This window comes from Crocodylus siamensis, chromosome 4 (genome assembly GCF_052110815.1).
Source record: "Crocodylus siamensis isolate JL-2025a chromosome 4, ASM5211081v1, whole genome shotgun sequence".
Lineage (NCBI taxonomy): Eukaryota > Metazoa > Chordata > Crocodylia > Crocodylidae > Crocodylus > Crocodylus siamensis.
This window is the reverse complement of record NC_143398.1, coordinates 126269519-126288160: the sequence shown is the minus strand read 5'-3', so window position 1 is coordinate 126288160 and position 18642 is coordinate 126269519. Positions and strand designations below refer to the sequence as shown.

Below are 18642 nucleotides of genomic sequence, written 5' to 3'. Positions count from 1 at the left end.
TCTCTAAGAACTACTTTAAAGAACATATTCAATTTTACTAATATTATAATTTCCCCTAAAATGTCATTAATATATTCCAGTTGACAAAAAATATTTTTTTATGGTGTGTGGAATTGCTAAATTTTATGGTTTAAATATTGCTGCCAGTTTTGCCTGAGCAAATAACTCTAAGATCAAACCATTGGCTGTTTCTTTTAAGAGAAAAAAACTGATAATACAAGTTGCATATATTTTTGGTGCAGTGCTGTTTGTTTCCAATGTACATGCTATTTCCTTGACCACTGTAGGAAAAAAAGCCAATAGTTAGTTCATTGCTCAGTCTTCAAGCCTGCTTTACCAACAGATATTGGGCATTTTTATACGTGTTCCTGATGCGGCACCAGGTGCTTCTAATTAGCAAGCCATGCTAATTAAAAGCACCCATGCATCACATGTATCCACAGCATGCCTCCTTGCTGAGAAAATGGTGGCAGTGCACTTTGAACTAAAGGACATCAAATGTGTTTTGGTTCAAAGCGTGCCACTGCCATTTTCTCAACATGGAAGCACACTGTGCTGCTGATGCACATAATGTGCAAGGTTGCCAGAGTGTGTCAATTTACATGCTCCAGCAGACTTTATGCGGCAATTCTGGTCTGACTCACTGGATTTCCAGCATGTCAGAACAGGCTCCCTGCATGTATGTAAGTGCCCATTATTCCTAGGAAGTTCTGTTTCCTTCTGCTTTCAAAGCAGCACTCAGCTGCTTCTCTTGCTTTCTTCTAGCTTTCTCCTGTAAGGCAGTTTGTCAGTCCTCTACCCCACCTGCATTTATTTACCCTGTATTTATAACTGGTCAAGGGGAAAACTATTCTTGGGGCATATCTATGTGGGAGACTTATAGCAGGCAGCAGCACTCTCAGGGATACTCTATTGGAGCTATCCCTTAAATCCAAAGTAGTGTAGCATGGTAGCACAGCTGAGAGGCAGTGGCAACTAACCTGTCTGCAGCAAGGGGAAACAACACAACTACACTGTTTCTGACTCAGGAGATGGCTCTTGCAAAGCAGCATGGCCGATCTTGGGGCACAGCTGTTTGACGCACGCAAATCACAGCCCCTTAGCCAACTTTTAATCTCAACTTCTTGCACAGGGTTTGCTATGCAGCCTACATACAGCCTTACACAGCTGCTGTTATTTCCAGAAACCTTGGCAGATAACAGTGCATTTGACTGCCTTTCTGTTTAGCCTAAAGGAAAGATACTTATCATAAGTATCTGCTTTAACCAGGCCTGTGATAGGTTGCTGTCAGGGATGTCTGATCTATAGGCATTAGAACCTTTCCAGCCTAAGTATACATTTTATCCATTACTCTCCCTCCATGTGCACCCACACATACATGCACACTGAGTTTTTGTATATTGCCATTACATGAAACTACAGCTGTGTCCTTGTATAAATCTTTTATGTAGCTGTATTACTTTGTAATGTCACTCAGCACACATGCTTAGTTAAGTGGATACTTTCCATGGTCAGTTTGGTGGCCTTATAGTTCTCATGGTTTTCACCCAAGATTTTCATAAAGGACAAGAGCAAATCAAAACTCTACTTCAGTGTGTTACCCAAAATGGCTGGGGCTTGTTAACAAAATGGTGTGGGGAATAGAGGAGGTTCTGGAAAGACAGTGTTACAGTAGAACAAAAGGATGATGAAGGTCACCCTTCACAGCTGTGACACTTGTGTGAGATAGTCTTGGCCCAATACTTGGTTCTGATTTTTTACAAATTGGGAGGACTTACTTTTTCTGTAGAGTTCTAAGGGAAGAGGGCCTGTGAGGCTGTGAAGGGATTTTCTCAGCATCTGCTGTCCTACCTGTGGAGAAAGGTGAAACTCAGAGAATTGCCCCTTCCCTCTGGGAGACCTTCTGTCAGACGGGAATAGATACCTCCTGAATGACTTACTCTGACAATGATTTTATCTGGCAGGATTTCCTTTCTGCAATCTACAGCTGTAGCCAGTTAAATGAACTTACTGCAAAACTTGTCTTGGAAGAGAGGGGAGGTAATTTGACATGATGTTCCTTGACAAAAAAATGAAACAGCTTGATATATAAGTTCTCTTATGTGCATATACTGTCTCATTCCTTGACTGCCTCAGTAGAAAAGTATTTCGAGTATAATGACAGAAATACTTTAACTCCCTCGCATTCTGGTGGTGCTACATATTCCCATACGGCTTTAATGTAGGGTCGCATTCCAAGTCGCTACCAATTCAGGAAAACACCAATATCTCATCCACACACACTTTACCATTTGGATTCAACTTCATCCTAGCTTGGCATACAAACTCCAGTGTACCATTAGAGATCAGCAGCTGGCAGAATTGGACCCTTTCATCCAGCCTTTCTTTATAGAGCTGAAATAAGCCAAAATAGTCATTTAAAGCTAAAGCATTAATAAAATGAAGGTGTCTTATCCTTCAGATATGGTGAAAATGTCTAGGAAGTCTGATTTCCCCCCCCCCCACAAATTCCTTAGCCATAACATTCCAATAAAGGTATTAAAACCTTAGGAAGAAATTTAGGGGAGTCAGGAGAAAAACACTAAACTTTTACTAAATTGACTGAGAAAAAATTAGTTTTTTTGCCCAAAGGAAATGGCACGGCTAGTTTGTTAGCCCATGAAGGGTTAAAACTTGAAGGGTGAAGTCAGGGCTTTAGGAAATAACATTAAAATCCTGTTTTAAGTGTAAATCTCAATGCAACTTGAAGTATGGACCTCCTGCCTCCACCAACCGCTTCCCCAAGCATCTTCACAATAGTACTTTCAGATGTAAACCATTTGTTATGTAAAGTCAAGTCATCATCCTGTACTGATGATGAAGTGCTAATGATATGCCTAAAAGAGTTGTTCTTGTGCATCCTTTTTGCACATCTGTATTGGTGGAATATATACCCTCCATAAAATTCTAACTTAGTAAATAACAAATCTCTGCTGTCCCTCACTCCCTGAAAAGAAGGATAAAGCAGCTGTAAAAGCTGAACCACCTGTCTGTACCTGCTTGACTTTATGACTGATGGAGGAGGAAATATGGCAAAGTGATATGGAAGTACCAGATGGCAAGGGAAAAATTACTGCCACTGGAACAAAGGGGTAAAAGAACTTGATCGCCTTGCTTGTAGTTCTACCATGGCATCAAATGGCCCCTCAAAAGTAAACTATTCACCCCCGCTCCCCCTTCTGCATTTAGGACAGCACATCTACTTGTCTACTCGGATTGATGGGAATCTTGTCATCAGACCCTACACACCTGTGTCCAGTGATGATGACAAAGGCTTTGTGGATCTTGTTGTGAAGGTAAGGCTATTATTGTGCTGTACTTGGCTACTTTGTGCCCTTAGGGTTAGAGTAGAAAGCATGATCTTATAAAAAGGTGTGTGTGTGTGAAATTGGACATTATAATCATGTTAGATTCCATTCAGTCTCAACACACACACACACGCACGCACGCACACACAGATCCATTATAAGTAGCGGTTGAGGAAAAAGTGACTTTTGTTAATACAGAGGTATTAATATCCTTCTGTGCAAGTTCCCAGAGTTAATTACTAAAAGACATCCAATCTGTAGACGTTCACACAGTTCTTTAGCATTTAAGAAGCTTTCAGGCTTGTTGGATCTTCTCTGGTCTTATTCATGAATAATATAGTATCATAAGCATGAATGTAGGGGGATTATGAAGTATAGGCAGCTCTATGGGTTTTTACTATTTCCACATGGGGAAGTTTCACCACTTACCAAAGCACGTCCCTCTAGCCCTGGAGCTCGTCTTGGTTCAGTTTAAACACTTTTCCTTACCTTAATTTTTGGGGTAAAACTTGAATGCGTCAGTCTGGTGTATTCCTTTAGCATTCCCTCTTAAGTAATACATTGTCTTGACTGAGGAGTGTAGGCATACCATGTTTTCTATTGTATTATGGAAGCTTGTTTTTAGCTTTGTTACTCCTGTTTATCTGTAACTAACTCAACCCAACTCTTCCCTTCAATCCTTTTTCTTTTACAGATTTACTTTAGAGGGGTCCATCCAAAGTTCCCTGATGGAGGAAAGATGTCTCAGTACTTAGACAGCCTGAAAATAGGGGATACCATTGACTTCAGGGGACCCAGTGGCCTACTTGTCTACAAAGGAAAAGGCAAGACGGAATTTGAAATACTGTATCCAGAGTACAAGGCACAGACATTCTTATAAAACTGATAAATGTTCACTCTGCTGTTCAAATTAACTCTTGACCCTGATGAGATTAAAGCCTCATTTGAGCCCAAGAACTGTATTGCTTTAAGTACATTGCTATAACATGAGTAGTCTATCCCATAGGAGAAGGGTACCCTACAATATATCCAATTTACGAAGACCAGACATGGTTTTTTTGGCACAAGTGTCTTTCTAGATTTTTCTTTAGTGAAATAAACTATACCCGCAGAAAAAAATGGATGCCAGTATAATTATATCTAAAATGGGGCTTTTGCTGGTATAAAAATGTGATCCCTGATGGACATTTTGTTTGTATAGCATGGACTTTGCCTAAGTATAGGTACCTTTTTTATATCACTATAATTATGTCGGTTTATCCCACTACAATGCCAACAGAAAATTCCAATCTCAAACCAACAGTTCTGTCACTATGAAAATGGTGTGTAGACTAGGCTGAAGAAAATCCCACTTCAGTTTCTGGCAGAACAGAAGAGTTAAATCTTACTTCCTTTAGCCAGGCTGCTGTGATGCAGGAATATACCACAGCAATAAAGAAATGGGCTTAACCTAAGCTGGTTCTGATTGCTAGGATAAAAAGTACAGTTGTTTGTAGCCTGTGTGTGTAGCCCACAACAGCCATGACACATCACAATGGTTAAAGGGAATTGACAGGAAATTAACTCTTTAAAAAAAAAAAAAGAAAGAAAAGAAAAAAAAAACAGAGTGAAGAGAAAACCATAAATGTGTAAGCTTCTCTCTACATCTGATCCTTATGCCATTCAGCAATATCCTCAAAAGTCAGATCCATGTAGTAATTGGTATGGCCTGTGTTTCTTTTTAAGTTTTTTTGTGCACGTTAAATAGTGTTCACATTCTGTTTGAGCTGTTTCCCTCCCTGAACAATTGAGATTTCTCATGAAAACAGTCTTTATGTACAAAAAAAATAGTAGATTGTCCTTTTTTAGAGAGCTTATATTCTCTTGTGCAAACAATTTCTGGCACCAAGCCTTTTTGATCATTGGTGGAAACTGTTGGGCATTACTCAAATGTAAATAGGTTTAATGCAAAATAAAGGGTTAATAGTCCCATTTAGTTATGAGACATTAGTATCTCTTGGTTTGTCTCTGCAAAATGCTATCTATTAATTATTTTCAACATCATCTTTTCTTTACAGCAGCTTTTTGAGAGAGAGTTTATGTGGCCCTATTTTACAGATGGGGAAAATTGAGGCAGAGGTTAAGTGACATGTTCCAGGCCTGGGAACAAATCAGTGAAAATCAGAATTAAATCTGAGGACTGAGAATCACAAGACCTGTGTGTTTTAATTAGTTTCATAGCCTGCCTCAGTTATTTCACCTCATTCCCTCTCTCTCTCTCTCTCTTCCAGGCAAGTTTGCTATTCGTCCTGACAAGAAATCTGAACCGGTTATAAGAACAGTGAAATATGTTGGAATGATTGCAGGTGGAACTGGTATGTAAGAATGCATTTTCATTCTGTCGTTCACAAACAGAGGTGACCATCTGTGTGATGTGTATGTGCATGGGTTTTTTTAATTGCATTCCTCTTTCAGGGATAACACCCATGCTACAACTTATACGAGCCATCATGAAGGATAAAGATGATCCCACTGTGTGCAATCTTCTGTTTGCTAATCAGGTAACTCTTGCCCTTGTTATTGCAAGATGTGAATGTTGTCCTTTAAAATAACAATTCCCCAAGGACACGCACAGTGCACCCATATCACTCAGAACTATAAAACCCTAACCCCAAATTAAGCGTTTACTAGTAGTCATATTGCACTCGAGCCCCATGCTCAAATTGTGACTTCTCAGAGCTGCTTTGTTATGCCATGAGACAATGCTACCTGTACTCTTACAAAACTTAAAAGGTTGACAGTGTGAGTCTTAAGTTTTTAATGATTGTTTTATTGAAAAAAAATTGTGCATGCAGGTTGTTATGAAATTGATAAATTAGCAACTGTTATTTAATATGAGCATATTTACTTATAACAGTTGCTATTTGAAAAAGAATGGCACTTAGAAAAAAGTTGCTAGACACTAGGTTTGTTTCATTAAAAAAAGTTGATAATACTTCTGATTTGTACCTGCAGAATATATCAATATCAGCTTTTCATAGTTTACCAGTGATCTTACTTAAAAGATGACTTTTTGTTTAATACAAAATTATTATTGTGATGAGTATTATTTACAGGAAGTACTGTTTTAACTTTGTTAAACACATAAGCAAATCTAGCTCAGTTTTGAATATTTTGCAGAAAGAACGTTTTACAACTGGCAATTTTAAGTAAAATGTTATTTTGGTACGTTCACAATATATATAAAAATTGGAAAAGGTGATGCTTTGCTACAACTTCCTACTATTTTGATTTTTGGACATAAGCCATAAAATATACCAAAATAGTGAAAACAAAGTTGATTGCTATATATAAATTATCTATTATTTTTTGACCACAGTTGGTGATTTTGTTTTACAATATATTGGTTTGAAAGCAATGTCATCAACAAATCAAGTTTTTTATCCTGCGGTAATATTTTTTTTTTAAACCTTTTATGTTAAACAGCCTTTTCTGCTTTATATATGGTCAATCTCAAACATTGGTATTTTCATAAATTCTACATAGAATGTCTTAAACATATCAACTATGTGTAAAACAGATAAGGTTGATATTGTGGTAATGTACATAAAATACACAAGTATTAATATTTTAAATAATGGTATTTTTGAATACTAAACTAATATGTTTTGATTATATAGTCATTGTTTTGCTTCTAAAAAATTTAAATATCACCAGAGATCAGAATTATCAAAGACCTGAGAGTGATTGATTTAAATCTACTTTTTCATTAATATTTCACTTTTAAAGCTGCATTTTCAAGATTTTAATATAAACGTTAAATACAGCATTGCAACTAAATGCCTTGGATTTGCTGCCAGCGAGACTATGGTATAATTCTATATTTGAGCAACTATGTAACTTCAGTATTTTCAAAATCTTTCTAAGTATATGTTTTTATTAAGTCTAGAAATGGAATAATATTGCTCATATACTGCTTGTTTATGATATGTCAGCAGCATTAGAATGGTAACTGGAATCTTTGTACATAAACCTACAAAAAGTATATAACGTACATTGTTTTTTTAAATAAAACAACCTTTATTGTCTTTGGGTATATGGTTTGATGAAGTTTGTTTCATATTTACAATCAGATCACTTACTTAAAAAGAGGCTTAACCAAAAAAGTAGTTAATTATTTCAGATCATCATGAGAATTTTCAGACATGCCAAAGTTTCAGTCACTAACAAGTTTCTAGGACTTGGTCTCAATTTCAAGTGCCTTTAGCCTAAATAGTGTAGGCATCTGCCTGCCTTTCAAACCAGTTGCTCTCATCCTGTCTCCCTGTTTTTTATTAATGCTGAATTTCTGTGCGTCATCAATTCAGCACATTTTTTTTAAATATCTGAAAAGATTAGTATCATTTTAGGTTTGTAGGAAAAAAGATCAAAATCTCAACCTTTGTTGAAAAATATAGTATGTGTAGCTTCAGCAGAATTTTAGACAAAGGGACAACATTTTCCCAATTTCTGTGACAGGCAAGTAACTGATCATCATACTGTAACACTGTACTCATCATACTGTTTGTCTGCCATTTCCTCTAAGATGTTCTTTATCTTTTCTGGTTCAGATTCTACTCCCAACTAAATATCTGTGTTCAAGATTATAAATGTGTCCTGTATTATCTTAAATAAAACCTCATTTACCTCCTCCCTTGTTTTGCTTATTAATGCCTTACTAAATTGTTTTCATGTCCTCCTTGGAGTTTAACATACCTACATTTAATAATTACTTCTGTGGCTGATGTACTGTTTGTGACTTCTGCCTCACTAAAATGGCTTTCATTGTTGTCCAGATGCCTGTTTCAAGTCAGTTAGATCCAGAAATAGCATTCTTGTAATGGGTGCTCTTTCATGTTTGTCAGACTCAGAAATAGGTGCCATTTCAACAGCAGGTGCTGGCACATTCTGTCCACCTCTGCATTCCCAAATATTTCTTTTTTTCTGGTGCCAAATCACTTTGGCTAGATTATCATTATGCTTACTCTCCTGTAGCACTGCTGCTGCTATGGGACTAAGATGTGTTGGCTTTGGTTAATGGATTTGCATTAGAGAAGATTAGGGATCATCAAATACGTAGAGCAGAGCTCTGAGCTGTAGGGGGAGGCATTTTCTAGGTTTTATTATGAAAGTTGAGTTAGTTGCTACTGAAGATGCTGAAAGAGCTTTTTACTTTGTGTAGTAATATGACTGATAACATATTACAGTGCAGTCTGGTTAAAAAATCAGGCACATTTTTATTCTGTTCCTTTAAAGGGAAGCAATCTAGGGCTCATCAGTGTTGTGGAAGTGACAAGACCAGGAATAACAATTGCATTAGTAACTTTTGCAAGTTACTTTAAATCTTGTTTCTATCTTCCATGTTTAAAACTGAAGTGATATTGAGGTAGGGTGACCCCCTGCTGCCCTGTGCTGGGTTGGAGGGGCTCTAACACGAGCCACCAAAAGCCCTGACAGCTGCTGCTGCAGCAGCTGGCGAGTGCAGGGCGTTTTTTAAAGTGCCGGGACACTGAGGCTGGATGGGGAAGCCATTGACTGGACTGGTGGAGCAGGCAGGGGATGGGGGGGGACTCATGGCAGAGCCCCCCCCCCCCCCCCCCCCCCCCCGGTGCAGTGCCGGGATGCTGGGGCCAGGCGGGGCACGCGTTGACAGGGCTAGGAGAGCAGGCAGGGGTCAGGGGGGGATGCTCAGGGGGCCTGGTGGGGGTTCCCCCCCCAGCCCCCTCCCCTCTCCTTCAGCCCTTCCCCACCCCCAATATATCAGCAGGAGTCCAGGTCCAGCTCCCTGCAGCAGCAAGCAGGGACTGCCTGAATCGCTTCTGAATCTTCAGATCAATTCGGACCTTTTTATTTGTCTTCCGATTCAGTTCAGAGATTCGGCCGCTGAATCGGGCCAAATCTCCTCTGAATCGAACCGGCAACCAAAGCTTCACGCAGCCCTACTGCCCACCCTCCCAAGTCAGTGGCACTGCTGGAGGCAAGAAGCATGGGGTGCAGTCCAGTGAGGAGGCAGAGCCTGTCTCTGGCACACCATGCTGCTCCACCCCCCAACTCTGGACTGCACCCTGCATTCCTAGGACCTCTGTTTCAAGTTTCACCAGCCAGCTGTGACCAGCCTACAAAACCTAGGACTGTCCCAGCCAAACTGTGACGGATGGTCACCTTACGCGTACAAGATCTCTGAGGTTTAATTTGATAACATTAGAGTCCAAATGAAGATCTTTGTGGAAATGTAACATAAAATTTTCTTTTTGCAGACTGAAAAAGATATCCTGTTGCGCCCAGAACTAGAGGAAATCCAGGTTGAATATCCAGACCGCTTTAACCTTTGGTACACATTGGATAGAGCACCAGAGAGTAAGAATTTACATGTTCCCTTTCTTTTTAGCTTCAAATCAGTAGTGGTAATTCTCAATCTGCCTTTTAATGTCACTGGCTGCATTCTGAGCTGTGCACAAGTTTGTGTTATGTGGAGAAAGCTGTTTTTCACTAATACCTCCAAAGCTTTGGAACTCTGTTTAGGTGAAAGCTAGTGTGCATTCACGTGAGTATATGTGGCTACTTTTTCCACCTTTTGACATGTTCAACATTGACAGTAAATATGAACTTGCATGGACAAAACTAATTATAATAAGGAGCAGTGGGAGGATTTTAGTTTCAATAAATTATTAAGGCAAGAATCAGTTAGAAGCTACTAGTTACTGAAGGAAAACAAAGCCAATCGCACCTTCATGTTTACATCAGTTTTGCATGTTGAGTACAAATGGCAGGTTAAGGAATACTTTCTTCTGACAGTGTTTCCTACTCTGATGGTTATATACAGGCAGTCTTTGGACTTAACAACACAATTGGTTCCTGAAAACTACAACTTAAATCGAAATGTTGTAGCTCGTAACTAATTTTCCCATAGGAAACAATGTTATAAATAGGGGACTGGTTCCTTAACCAAGGCCTGATAACCCTATTTTCTCCAAAAATACCCCAGAATTTTGTACTCAGTCAATTATATATGAGTAATATAGCTACATTAATGTTTTTATATTATAAATATCAATCATACTGATTTGGAAGGACTTTGTTGAGGTGACTGCTGGACTTTTTGAAGTGTTCTTGTCAGGAGTCTTGACTGAAGTTTATCTGCTTTCTTAAAGAAAATGTCCAAGGAAGTTTGGACAGATGTTCTCCAGGGAGATAGGCGATGCAGCAAACTTGTTTGCTGGCGTGGCGTGGTGTTGGATCAAGTGTTGTAAAGTCGAAACTGGAGTCAGAAAGTTGAAATGGTGTCAGTTTATACACGTTGTAAGTGCAAAACATTGCAACTCAAAACGTTGCAAGTTGAGGACTGCCTTTACCTGGAGGCATGCTAGTGGACTGTGCAGGAGTAATGGTCTTGTTCCATGAGATTGGGCACAAGAAGTTTGAATTCTATTCAGAGTTCTGCCAAAAAACACTTATGATTTAAGTAATCACTTGGAGCACTTTTACACATGCTTGGGGGAGGCGGGGGGGAAGGAGGAGAGCTTGTTTGCCAAGCTTTAGTTCAGGCACCCCCACCACCCTTTTTAAGCATGGGAACACTGATGCATGAGACACAGGAGCACATCAATTACCGTGGTCCAGTAGATTTGATTGAGTCTGCTCCGACGCACTGGAATTCCAGCTCATTGAAGCAGCCTCAGAGCTCCTGTATGAGAAGTTGTACAACAGTTAGGCACCTGCGTTGGGGTACCTAACTCCCTCTTTAAAGTCTGACTTTTACACACGCCCACTCATGTTTGTCAGCTCTCTCAATTCCCATCTCTTAAAATGGGGGTGATGATCTGTCCAGAAACACTAACCATCTCTGTCTGCATCTGTCTCTGTTTCTCCTCCTGCATTCAGATTGGGAGTATAGCCAGGGGTATGTGAATCAAGATATGATCAGAGACCATATGCCTCCACCTCAAGATGATGTTCTGATCCTACTGTGTGGTCCTCCTCCAATGATCCAGTATGCTTGCACCCCCAACTTGGACAAGCTGGGGTACATCAAGGACATGGTGTTCTCCTACTAAAGATGACCGAGGGAATGGTTATTCAGTAGGGTGGAAAGAAAGAGATCATGGAAGGAACAGCATTTAATGGGGAACAAGACAAAATAACACACACGGGTGGGTGATACACAGTACTGGGAAGTTCCATTTCAATTATAAATGCTTATTTCTTAATGGCTTAGCAGACTTAAAAAAAAAAAGAGTCTGAATGTATCATGTTTCATGCTGTACCAAAACTTGATACAGAATCAATGTCACCATGTTGTAGTTGGACAGTGGTGTGTGGTACTCCTTTACAGTGCACATACCACTTGTATCTGACAGAAAGACCACTGAATTATATTCAGTCTCCCACCCAACAGTAAAAGTTTCTTGGAGAAGAACTATTATGTTGACTTAATCAGGAGTAACTACTTACTTACCAACACTGTGTACATCTGGTATTTCACAAGGTTGAAAGTGTATGTTTATTTACCTTGCTATAACAAATCATAATCCTCACAGCGCTTTTACAGTAAGAGGGCCAAGACCACCTGCATCATCCAGCACTCCCTACAGCAGCAAAAGCTTCAGGCTAACTTTTGGTTGCAGGTTGGGAGTTACCTGGTCACAACAGAAGTGCAAGGCATTACTTTAACACACAGCAGTATGAGAAACAGAAGAGTTTACTTGCAGTTTTCTGTGTTTCAAATTTAAAAAAAAAAAGTAGAAAGAGTAAACCTTTTCCAGCTAGTCACCTGTTGTAACCACTCCTATCCCATGGAACTGAAATGAGGTCTTAAAGGCAGAAGGCTTTGTGCACTAATTCTTTGAAGAACTGGGGGTGGGGTTAATCAGAAGAGCTGATGGTGCTGTTATGGAAAAAGAACAGTTATGTGTGTCCTCTCTGCAGGAAATCTATGTAGATCTGACAGAAGAATCCCTTTTCTCTGGGACTTCCCTTCTGACCTTTCTCTGCTGCTGTGCTCAGCAGTGACTGCACAGAAGGCAATTCTTCACTGTGCTGTGTTTAACCACATAGTCTGTTATCCTTGTATACGATTACTCCTACCTATACCTTAAAAAAAATCAGGGCCTCCACCCTGCATGCCTTGCTCAAGCAAAACTCAAGTAGAAGTCTGCCTGGAAAAGCTGAGTTATCAGCTCAAACTTGAGTCAAACTAGCAGCAACTTTAAAATGTCTCTCTGAATCCAAAAGTGCTTCTTAAAGACAGTAGTTTGATGTAGCTGTGATTTAAGCAGCTTGGAACTAATATTAATGCATCTCATAACCAGAATTTTCTACCTTCAAGAGGTAGAGATACTCCCACATCTGAAAGTAATCCACAGGCCAAACTTAAGTCATAAGATCGTGTTCTGGTAAATAAAATGATGAAGGCCGGAAGCATTTACTAGCCTGTAAAGTACTAGTTAAAACCTGCTTCTTTTGTTGAGTGATCTCTAATTTTCATTGTACAGAGATACAAGTCACTATCTGAGATAATTTGCCATGTTCTCTGTGCCTACATACAAGCTTGGCTTTCTGTACTTAAGGCTAATTTCTGGTTTGACTTCAGTGAGGAAAAGGTAAACCTATGACAAATAATTCTATTAAATTTATTTCAGTAGCCAGGCTTCTGTCTGGGACTTCTTGACTTGTTTATGTGCTTCGTGTTGTCTGAAACTTGTTCTTTCAAAGAACTGTATAGTTTCCTCTACAAGTTTAAATCAGTCTTTGTAACAAGTAATCAGTGAAAATTTAAGCAGTGCTCTGTGTGGGCAGGAAAACATACCCAAAGACCTTGTCATAACTGTATTAACAACACTTAATTTTGATGAGTAACTTAAGCTGGTCAATTGTAAGCTGTTTTGTATTCTTTATCCTGCATATTCAACTACTGGGCTTTTTTCAAAATGTTTGTGCAAGAAATAAAATATTTTACAGTTGAGTTATTCAACAGATCTTGTGTATGTTACTTTTTAACATAAGGTGGCTTTGCAAAATCTGCTACCTGGTGAGAAGCAAAAAAGAAAAGATTCCATTTATCTGACTAATCCTTTTCTTGCCCTCTAAAATTACCAGTTTTTATTCTGGAAAGCACTTAAGGTATTGATATTCAGACAACAGAAGACTGAGTGCATCTCTCTCTACTCTGCTTTTACCTCACCTGAGAGGAGTCTGTCTTCAAGTTCTCCATTTTCTTCCTAACACCAGAAGGTTCAAGGCTGTGAAATGGGAGATTGGCCTTCAGCCATGTAGTGTCCCTAGGAGTGGGATATTTGAAATGCATTCTACTCATATGGCTTCAGTGGATCTTATTTTTAAAGGTGCAATTGAGCCACATATTCCACTAGGAAGAGTTAAACCTAAAAATTAATGTAGGTGCTTTTTTGCTACATTTACTAATGACTCCTACACTGTGACATGGTAAAGTCTTCTATAAAACTGCACACTTCTCCATAATGTAACAGTATGTTGGCCTAAGCTAACCTAGGAGAACTGTATCTACTTATGACATGTAACATTCCACAGAATCCTTTTATTGAGTAAAAAAAATACAGTACTCAAGTTTTTTCTTTATACATTTTTTAACATTCTGAATTGTTCTGACAGCACATTGAGCTTACAGTAAAGGGCTGTGTTTTGCTGCTTTTTTTTTTTTTTTTTTAACATCAGGAAGCAGCCCTTGTTCTTAAAGAGAGAGAAAGCATAAAGGATTTAAGTTCAATCACAAGACCTAAGGTGCAGTTTTGGCTCCAGTGAAGTCAATGGAAAAACTCTCACCTAGGTTTTGGGTAGGGACAAGCACTTTTGCTATACACTGTAAAATAGGAATCCAGTATCAGCTGGGACTTCTTTCTTCCTCTTAAATTTTAACAAGTATTAAAAAAACAACTTCAAGAGTTATAAATGAGAAAGATCTTAGCTACAGTCTGGCCTTTTTCCTTGCTAGCACCAATCCCTTCAAGAACCTGGAATTTACAATCCAGAATTATAAAATCCTGCTATTGTTGCCTTGTATTATTAGTTGGAATGAGAGCACATCTTTATAAGGTCAAGTGTTCAAGTTAAAAACCATCTGCAGTCTTTATGCCCATTCTAAACAAAGACAAACTCTTTATAAATCTTCTCAAAGGTTTGGGTGATGAACTTTTTGTCCAGTTGAATATTTTTAAAAAAGGATTATTACCCAGAGAACAAAATGTTCTTAAAATTCAGTCCCTCTTTATTAACCTTTTTAGATTTAAAGACAGGAGAGACTCAGTTCTTATAAAATCAAATGCTCAGTCTAAACAGCTGCACTGAACTGTGCATGTAGTCCTGCATATTTTTTCAGAACTGGGTCCCAACATTTTTACTATTAGCTATTTACAATTTAAACAAAGTTAACATAAACCTTGTCTACCTGCCTCAGCCCATTTCTCTTACCAAGGCAGTTTTCCAGCATTTCTTTTGTAGCAAGGAATCTCTCTGTGCTCAGAACTCCCTCAAAGCTTTTGTGCCTGAGAGGTGCTGGTTCTGCTTCTCCCTGTTGACGCTGTCTAGCATAATTCCTCTGACATCTTTTGGCTTCCCAGGCACACCAGATGCTATAAATAGGCCCAGACAGTCTGGTCCCACCAGCAAGCAGGATTTTTCCAGCTTTGAAAACAAAAGCACGTTTGAGAAGAGCTTGTTTGCTAACATGGCTTCCTCACAGAGGCCACGCAGTTCACTAGAGCCATCTTTATTGTGAAGGAGTTCCACCATCTGCAAAGACTGAACAGCAATCTGAAGCTTGATTTGCTTATCAGCTCCTAGGAGTCCAGATCCAGTCAACCCCAAAGAGCCAGAACTGCTGCCAGGTCATTTTGCTTGTTATGATGCACTCCTTTTTCAACACAGAAGCTGATGAAGTTGATCAAAAAGATCTCATTGAATGTATTTGTAGCTATGTGGAGTTTGCTGTGAGGATCTTCAACCCAAGATAATCTTTCAGCTTTTGAGATGCATGGACAACCACTTGGCTGAATAAGTCACATAAAACTAGAATGTCAGCCTTGTTCTGGTTGTTATCCTGCGATACCTTCTGTCCCATTTTCTCTGCAGCAAAAATACTCCCCACATGCGGAATGTCCAGGGTGCAGCTTTTCTCAGTGAAAGCAGTATGGTCCCTGGGTTAAGTTATGCCTGTTAAATACATACAAGGTGGACTCACTACCTCCCAGATGAAAGGCACGCCAATGGCAGTTATGTCATGTAAACAGGTCTCAGTTATGCACAGCAGACAAAGTTCTGGGCATGCTCACTGGCTATCTCGTTTACCAGAAACCAGCTGAACAGGTTAGGTGGTTTTCACACAAAGCATCAATTTTTGCATGCATGTCACACATTACACCAGTCCTATTTGTTTAATGTACCTTATCTTTTTCTATTTGAAGGCAACTAAGAGGGAGCTATTCCAGTGACTGGATGGTCCAAAGAGGTTACAGAGCTGCTAGAATACAGGTCCAAAATCAATCCTGGACAACCAAGTCCAAAAGCCATCCAATACCTCTTCCTGTGGGTTTCCCTTCTTAGCGGGCATTAATCTATGTCCTAAATTTTACTAACACTAACTGGCACCCAGCAGAACCAAAGTACAAATGGATACTGCAGGCTCAATTATCCACAAGACCCAGAGGGAGGCTCTGAAGACTGGCAGACAGGGATCTTTAGCAGGACTGCCCTGCCACTCACTCCCTGTGAGCCAGTTCTTTGACTGGTACCTACAAGAGCCATGTACAGTCTGCAGATATTACTAAGAAAACCATTTAAGCCAGTCTTAAAAATACAAAAGCCCAAAAACATGGCATTTTACAACAGATTTTATTCGCTTTTTACATAGCAATCAATACACATTAGTTTATGTTCCCCTCTTCATGCACAGAAGTGAAGATACACCAAAGATACTGACTGTGTTTGTGTTTAAAAGCCTGACTTTATTACTCAGCTTTTATAATACCCCCCGTCAGACATCAGGGCTGCTTACAAAGTTACATTTTTTGCCCGATTGGGCCCCTGAAAGCACTCTATGGCCATGACATAACACGACTGCAGAGCACTTAAAACAGCCGATCATGTGAAAAATTAACCCTGATCAAAACAGATGAAGGCGTGCTAAAGCAGAGCACCTTGGGGAACTTGTGTTCCCTCCAGGGTTAATTTTTCCCTGCTTTGCAGAGTTGTCAATAGCGAAAGGAGGAGCACAGAGCTGCCAGCTGCTCTGCCTGCCCAGAGCTGGAGCGGGGACAGCAGGGTGGAATAAAGTCCCCTTTGCTTTGGGGGCTGGGGGGTATACTTTGCATATACTTTACTATATGCAAAGTAGCTGGCAGCTCCATGCTGCCAATGTCAAGAGGCCCAGGTAGGTGTTGTGGGAAGGGAGACCCCCCCCCCCCCCCCACACACACACACAGACATGGCCCAGCTCCCTTCAATACCTCAGCTGGAGTAGCTGGGGCAGGGAGCCTGAGACAAGGAGGGTCCGTTCCACCTGCCACTTCCCCTCCAGCTCTAGCCAGGCAAAGCACCTGGCAGCTCCCTGTTGCCCCCTTTCCCTCCCCCACCAACTGGGGGGGAGGGGCAGGGCTGGGGAGGGGCAGTTTGGCAGCCTCCTTGAGGGCTGCTGGAGTGCCCCCACCTGCTGGCAGGGCAGGTGCAGGCAGGATCCAGAGGGCCTCCCCCTCCCAACAGATGAACCTCTTTGGGGTAGGGACATTCTAACTCATGGTGCTGTATATAAAATGCCATGTATTAAAGCAGGGCCCTAAAGGTCCACAGGCAACCTAGAAAGCATGGTTGTAACAGCTTCCATATTACCTAGAAAGCCAGCATACTGATGGAAAAAGGATGCTTTTGGAGCAGAATTGTATTTACATTCAAAAGAAACATGCCTAAAATAGTTGATGTATGTATTCATAGGGTTGAGTTAAAAAAATAAATCTGTGAATATCTAAATATGCAAAGCTTGCATGTCTTTTGGGAGGCCTTTCTGTTGATCATTTCATAGCAACTGTTTTCACTGGGAGGTGTTTGTCATTTAAGTAAATATTGGTTTGAGGGCCAGGAATTGAGTTTTACTGGGTTTTTATAATGTATTGTGTAACACAGTCTAGGCTGAGTGGGCCAGGGCCAGGTAGGTCACCATTCAGTACATATTAATCTACACCATATTCACAGAAAGCAAATTACAGGAGTTCACACTGGAAACTTGGTTCTAAGCATTATTCTTAGCCAACCAAGGAAGAGAAGCTTAGCATTTATCTATCCCATCAGAACACCTCAAATTTCAATTAGTCACAACAAATGTCTGGTAAGCAAGCAACAGACCCACAACTATTAAGCAGATATTATTCAGGCAGGCATAAGTAATTTTGAATAAGGAATCAGTCCTGATTTTTTGTGGACAGCTAGCAGGTGGCACAGAAAAGCATTCTTTTCTGAACAAGTTATTCATTATGGATTATTTACCTGGCCTGGCCTTCATTAAGAATGGAATGGCAGAGTTCAATACAATACTGGTTTTTATCATATTGATTATAGTTGTAAATAAATATTAACATCTGGTTACACTGATAAATGTCAAAGTCTCAAATCTATTCCAACAACTGGCAAGAAGTAGAAACCATTTAAAACTGCTGTAAAAGTCTTTATTGCTTTCCCAACTTCTGTGGCACAAGCACAAGTCATAAATCCGACAATTATTACATTGTATAAGCATCCCTAAAACAGGGTCCTTTTCTTTTCCAATGTTTGCAACAAGAACTGTAATGAAATGAGTGATGAAACGCTTTGTTAATGCGAAACAACATTGCAAGTAAAAATTCTAGCTGAAGTTTTCCCTTGACAAACAATGAAACTTTGTGCCATTTTGCTAAAATGTCTGCAACATTCATACACCATAACAATCATTTTTAACAGAGTTACCTTTGTTTTTGTGGCTAAGACATTGTGTGGTCTGTAGAAAGTCTGACAAAAGATTTTCACTGAAATACATTTCTAAATTTGTAACTAGCCAAAGTGGAAAGGAGTTGTGCTTTTAATAGGCGTAAATATTAGTCAATGTGTGTGTTCTGGTTTTCTCACTTTTCTGAGGAAAAACCCCACCTTAGGCTTAATACTGTGCAACAATATATTTCTGATACATTTCTTTATATAAGTGTTTTGTTATGTTCACAGCATGGAAACATCCCTTCCCATATGCATATGACAGTCCTCAATTTCAAGCTGAGAACCTTCAAGA

At 39.7% G+C, this 18642-nt stretch overlaps 2 protein-coding genes across 2 annotated transcripts in view; one reads left to right on the top strand and one right to left on the bottom strand.

Annotated features, from left to right (window-relative positions):
- The window catches only part of CYB5R3 (cytochrome b5 reductase 3), a 28704-nt gene extending 15369 nt beyond the window's left edge, over window positions 1–13335 (top strand). The window contains exons 4-9 of the mRNA XM_090043717.1: window positions 3229–3335; window positions 4042–4171; window positions 5618–5701; window positions 5802–5887; window positions 9623–9722; window positions 11247–13335. Coding sequence (XP_089899843.1) covers window positions 3229–3335; window positions 4042–4171; window positions 5618–5701; window positions 5802–5887; window positions 9623–9722; window positions 11247–11419 — 680 coding nt within the window. The 3' untranslated portion in view covers window positions 11420–13335. The remainder of the gene's footprint in view (window positions 1–3228; window positions 3336–4041; window positions 4172–5617; window positions 5702–5801; window positions 5888–9622; window positions 9723–11246) is intronic.
- Window positions 12083–17900, bottom strand: REP15 (RAB15 effector protein). Its single transcript, XM_090043718.1, is given in 5 exon segments — window positions 12083–14864; window positions 14867–15180; window positions 15182–15244; window positions 15246–15339; window positions 15342–17900. Coding segments are annotated over 5 exon segments (696 nt in total). The 5' UTR covers window positions 15457–17900; the 3' UTR covers window positions 12083–14754.
- Between the last annotated feature and the right edge of the window lie 742 nt (window positions 17901–18642).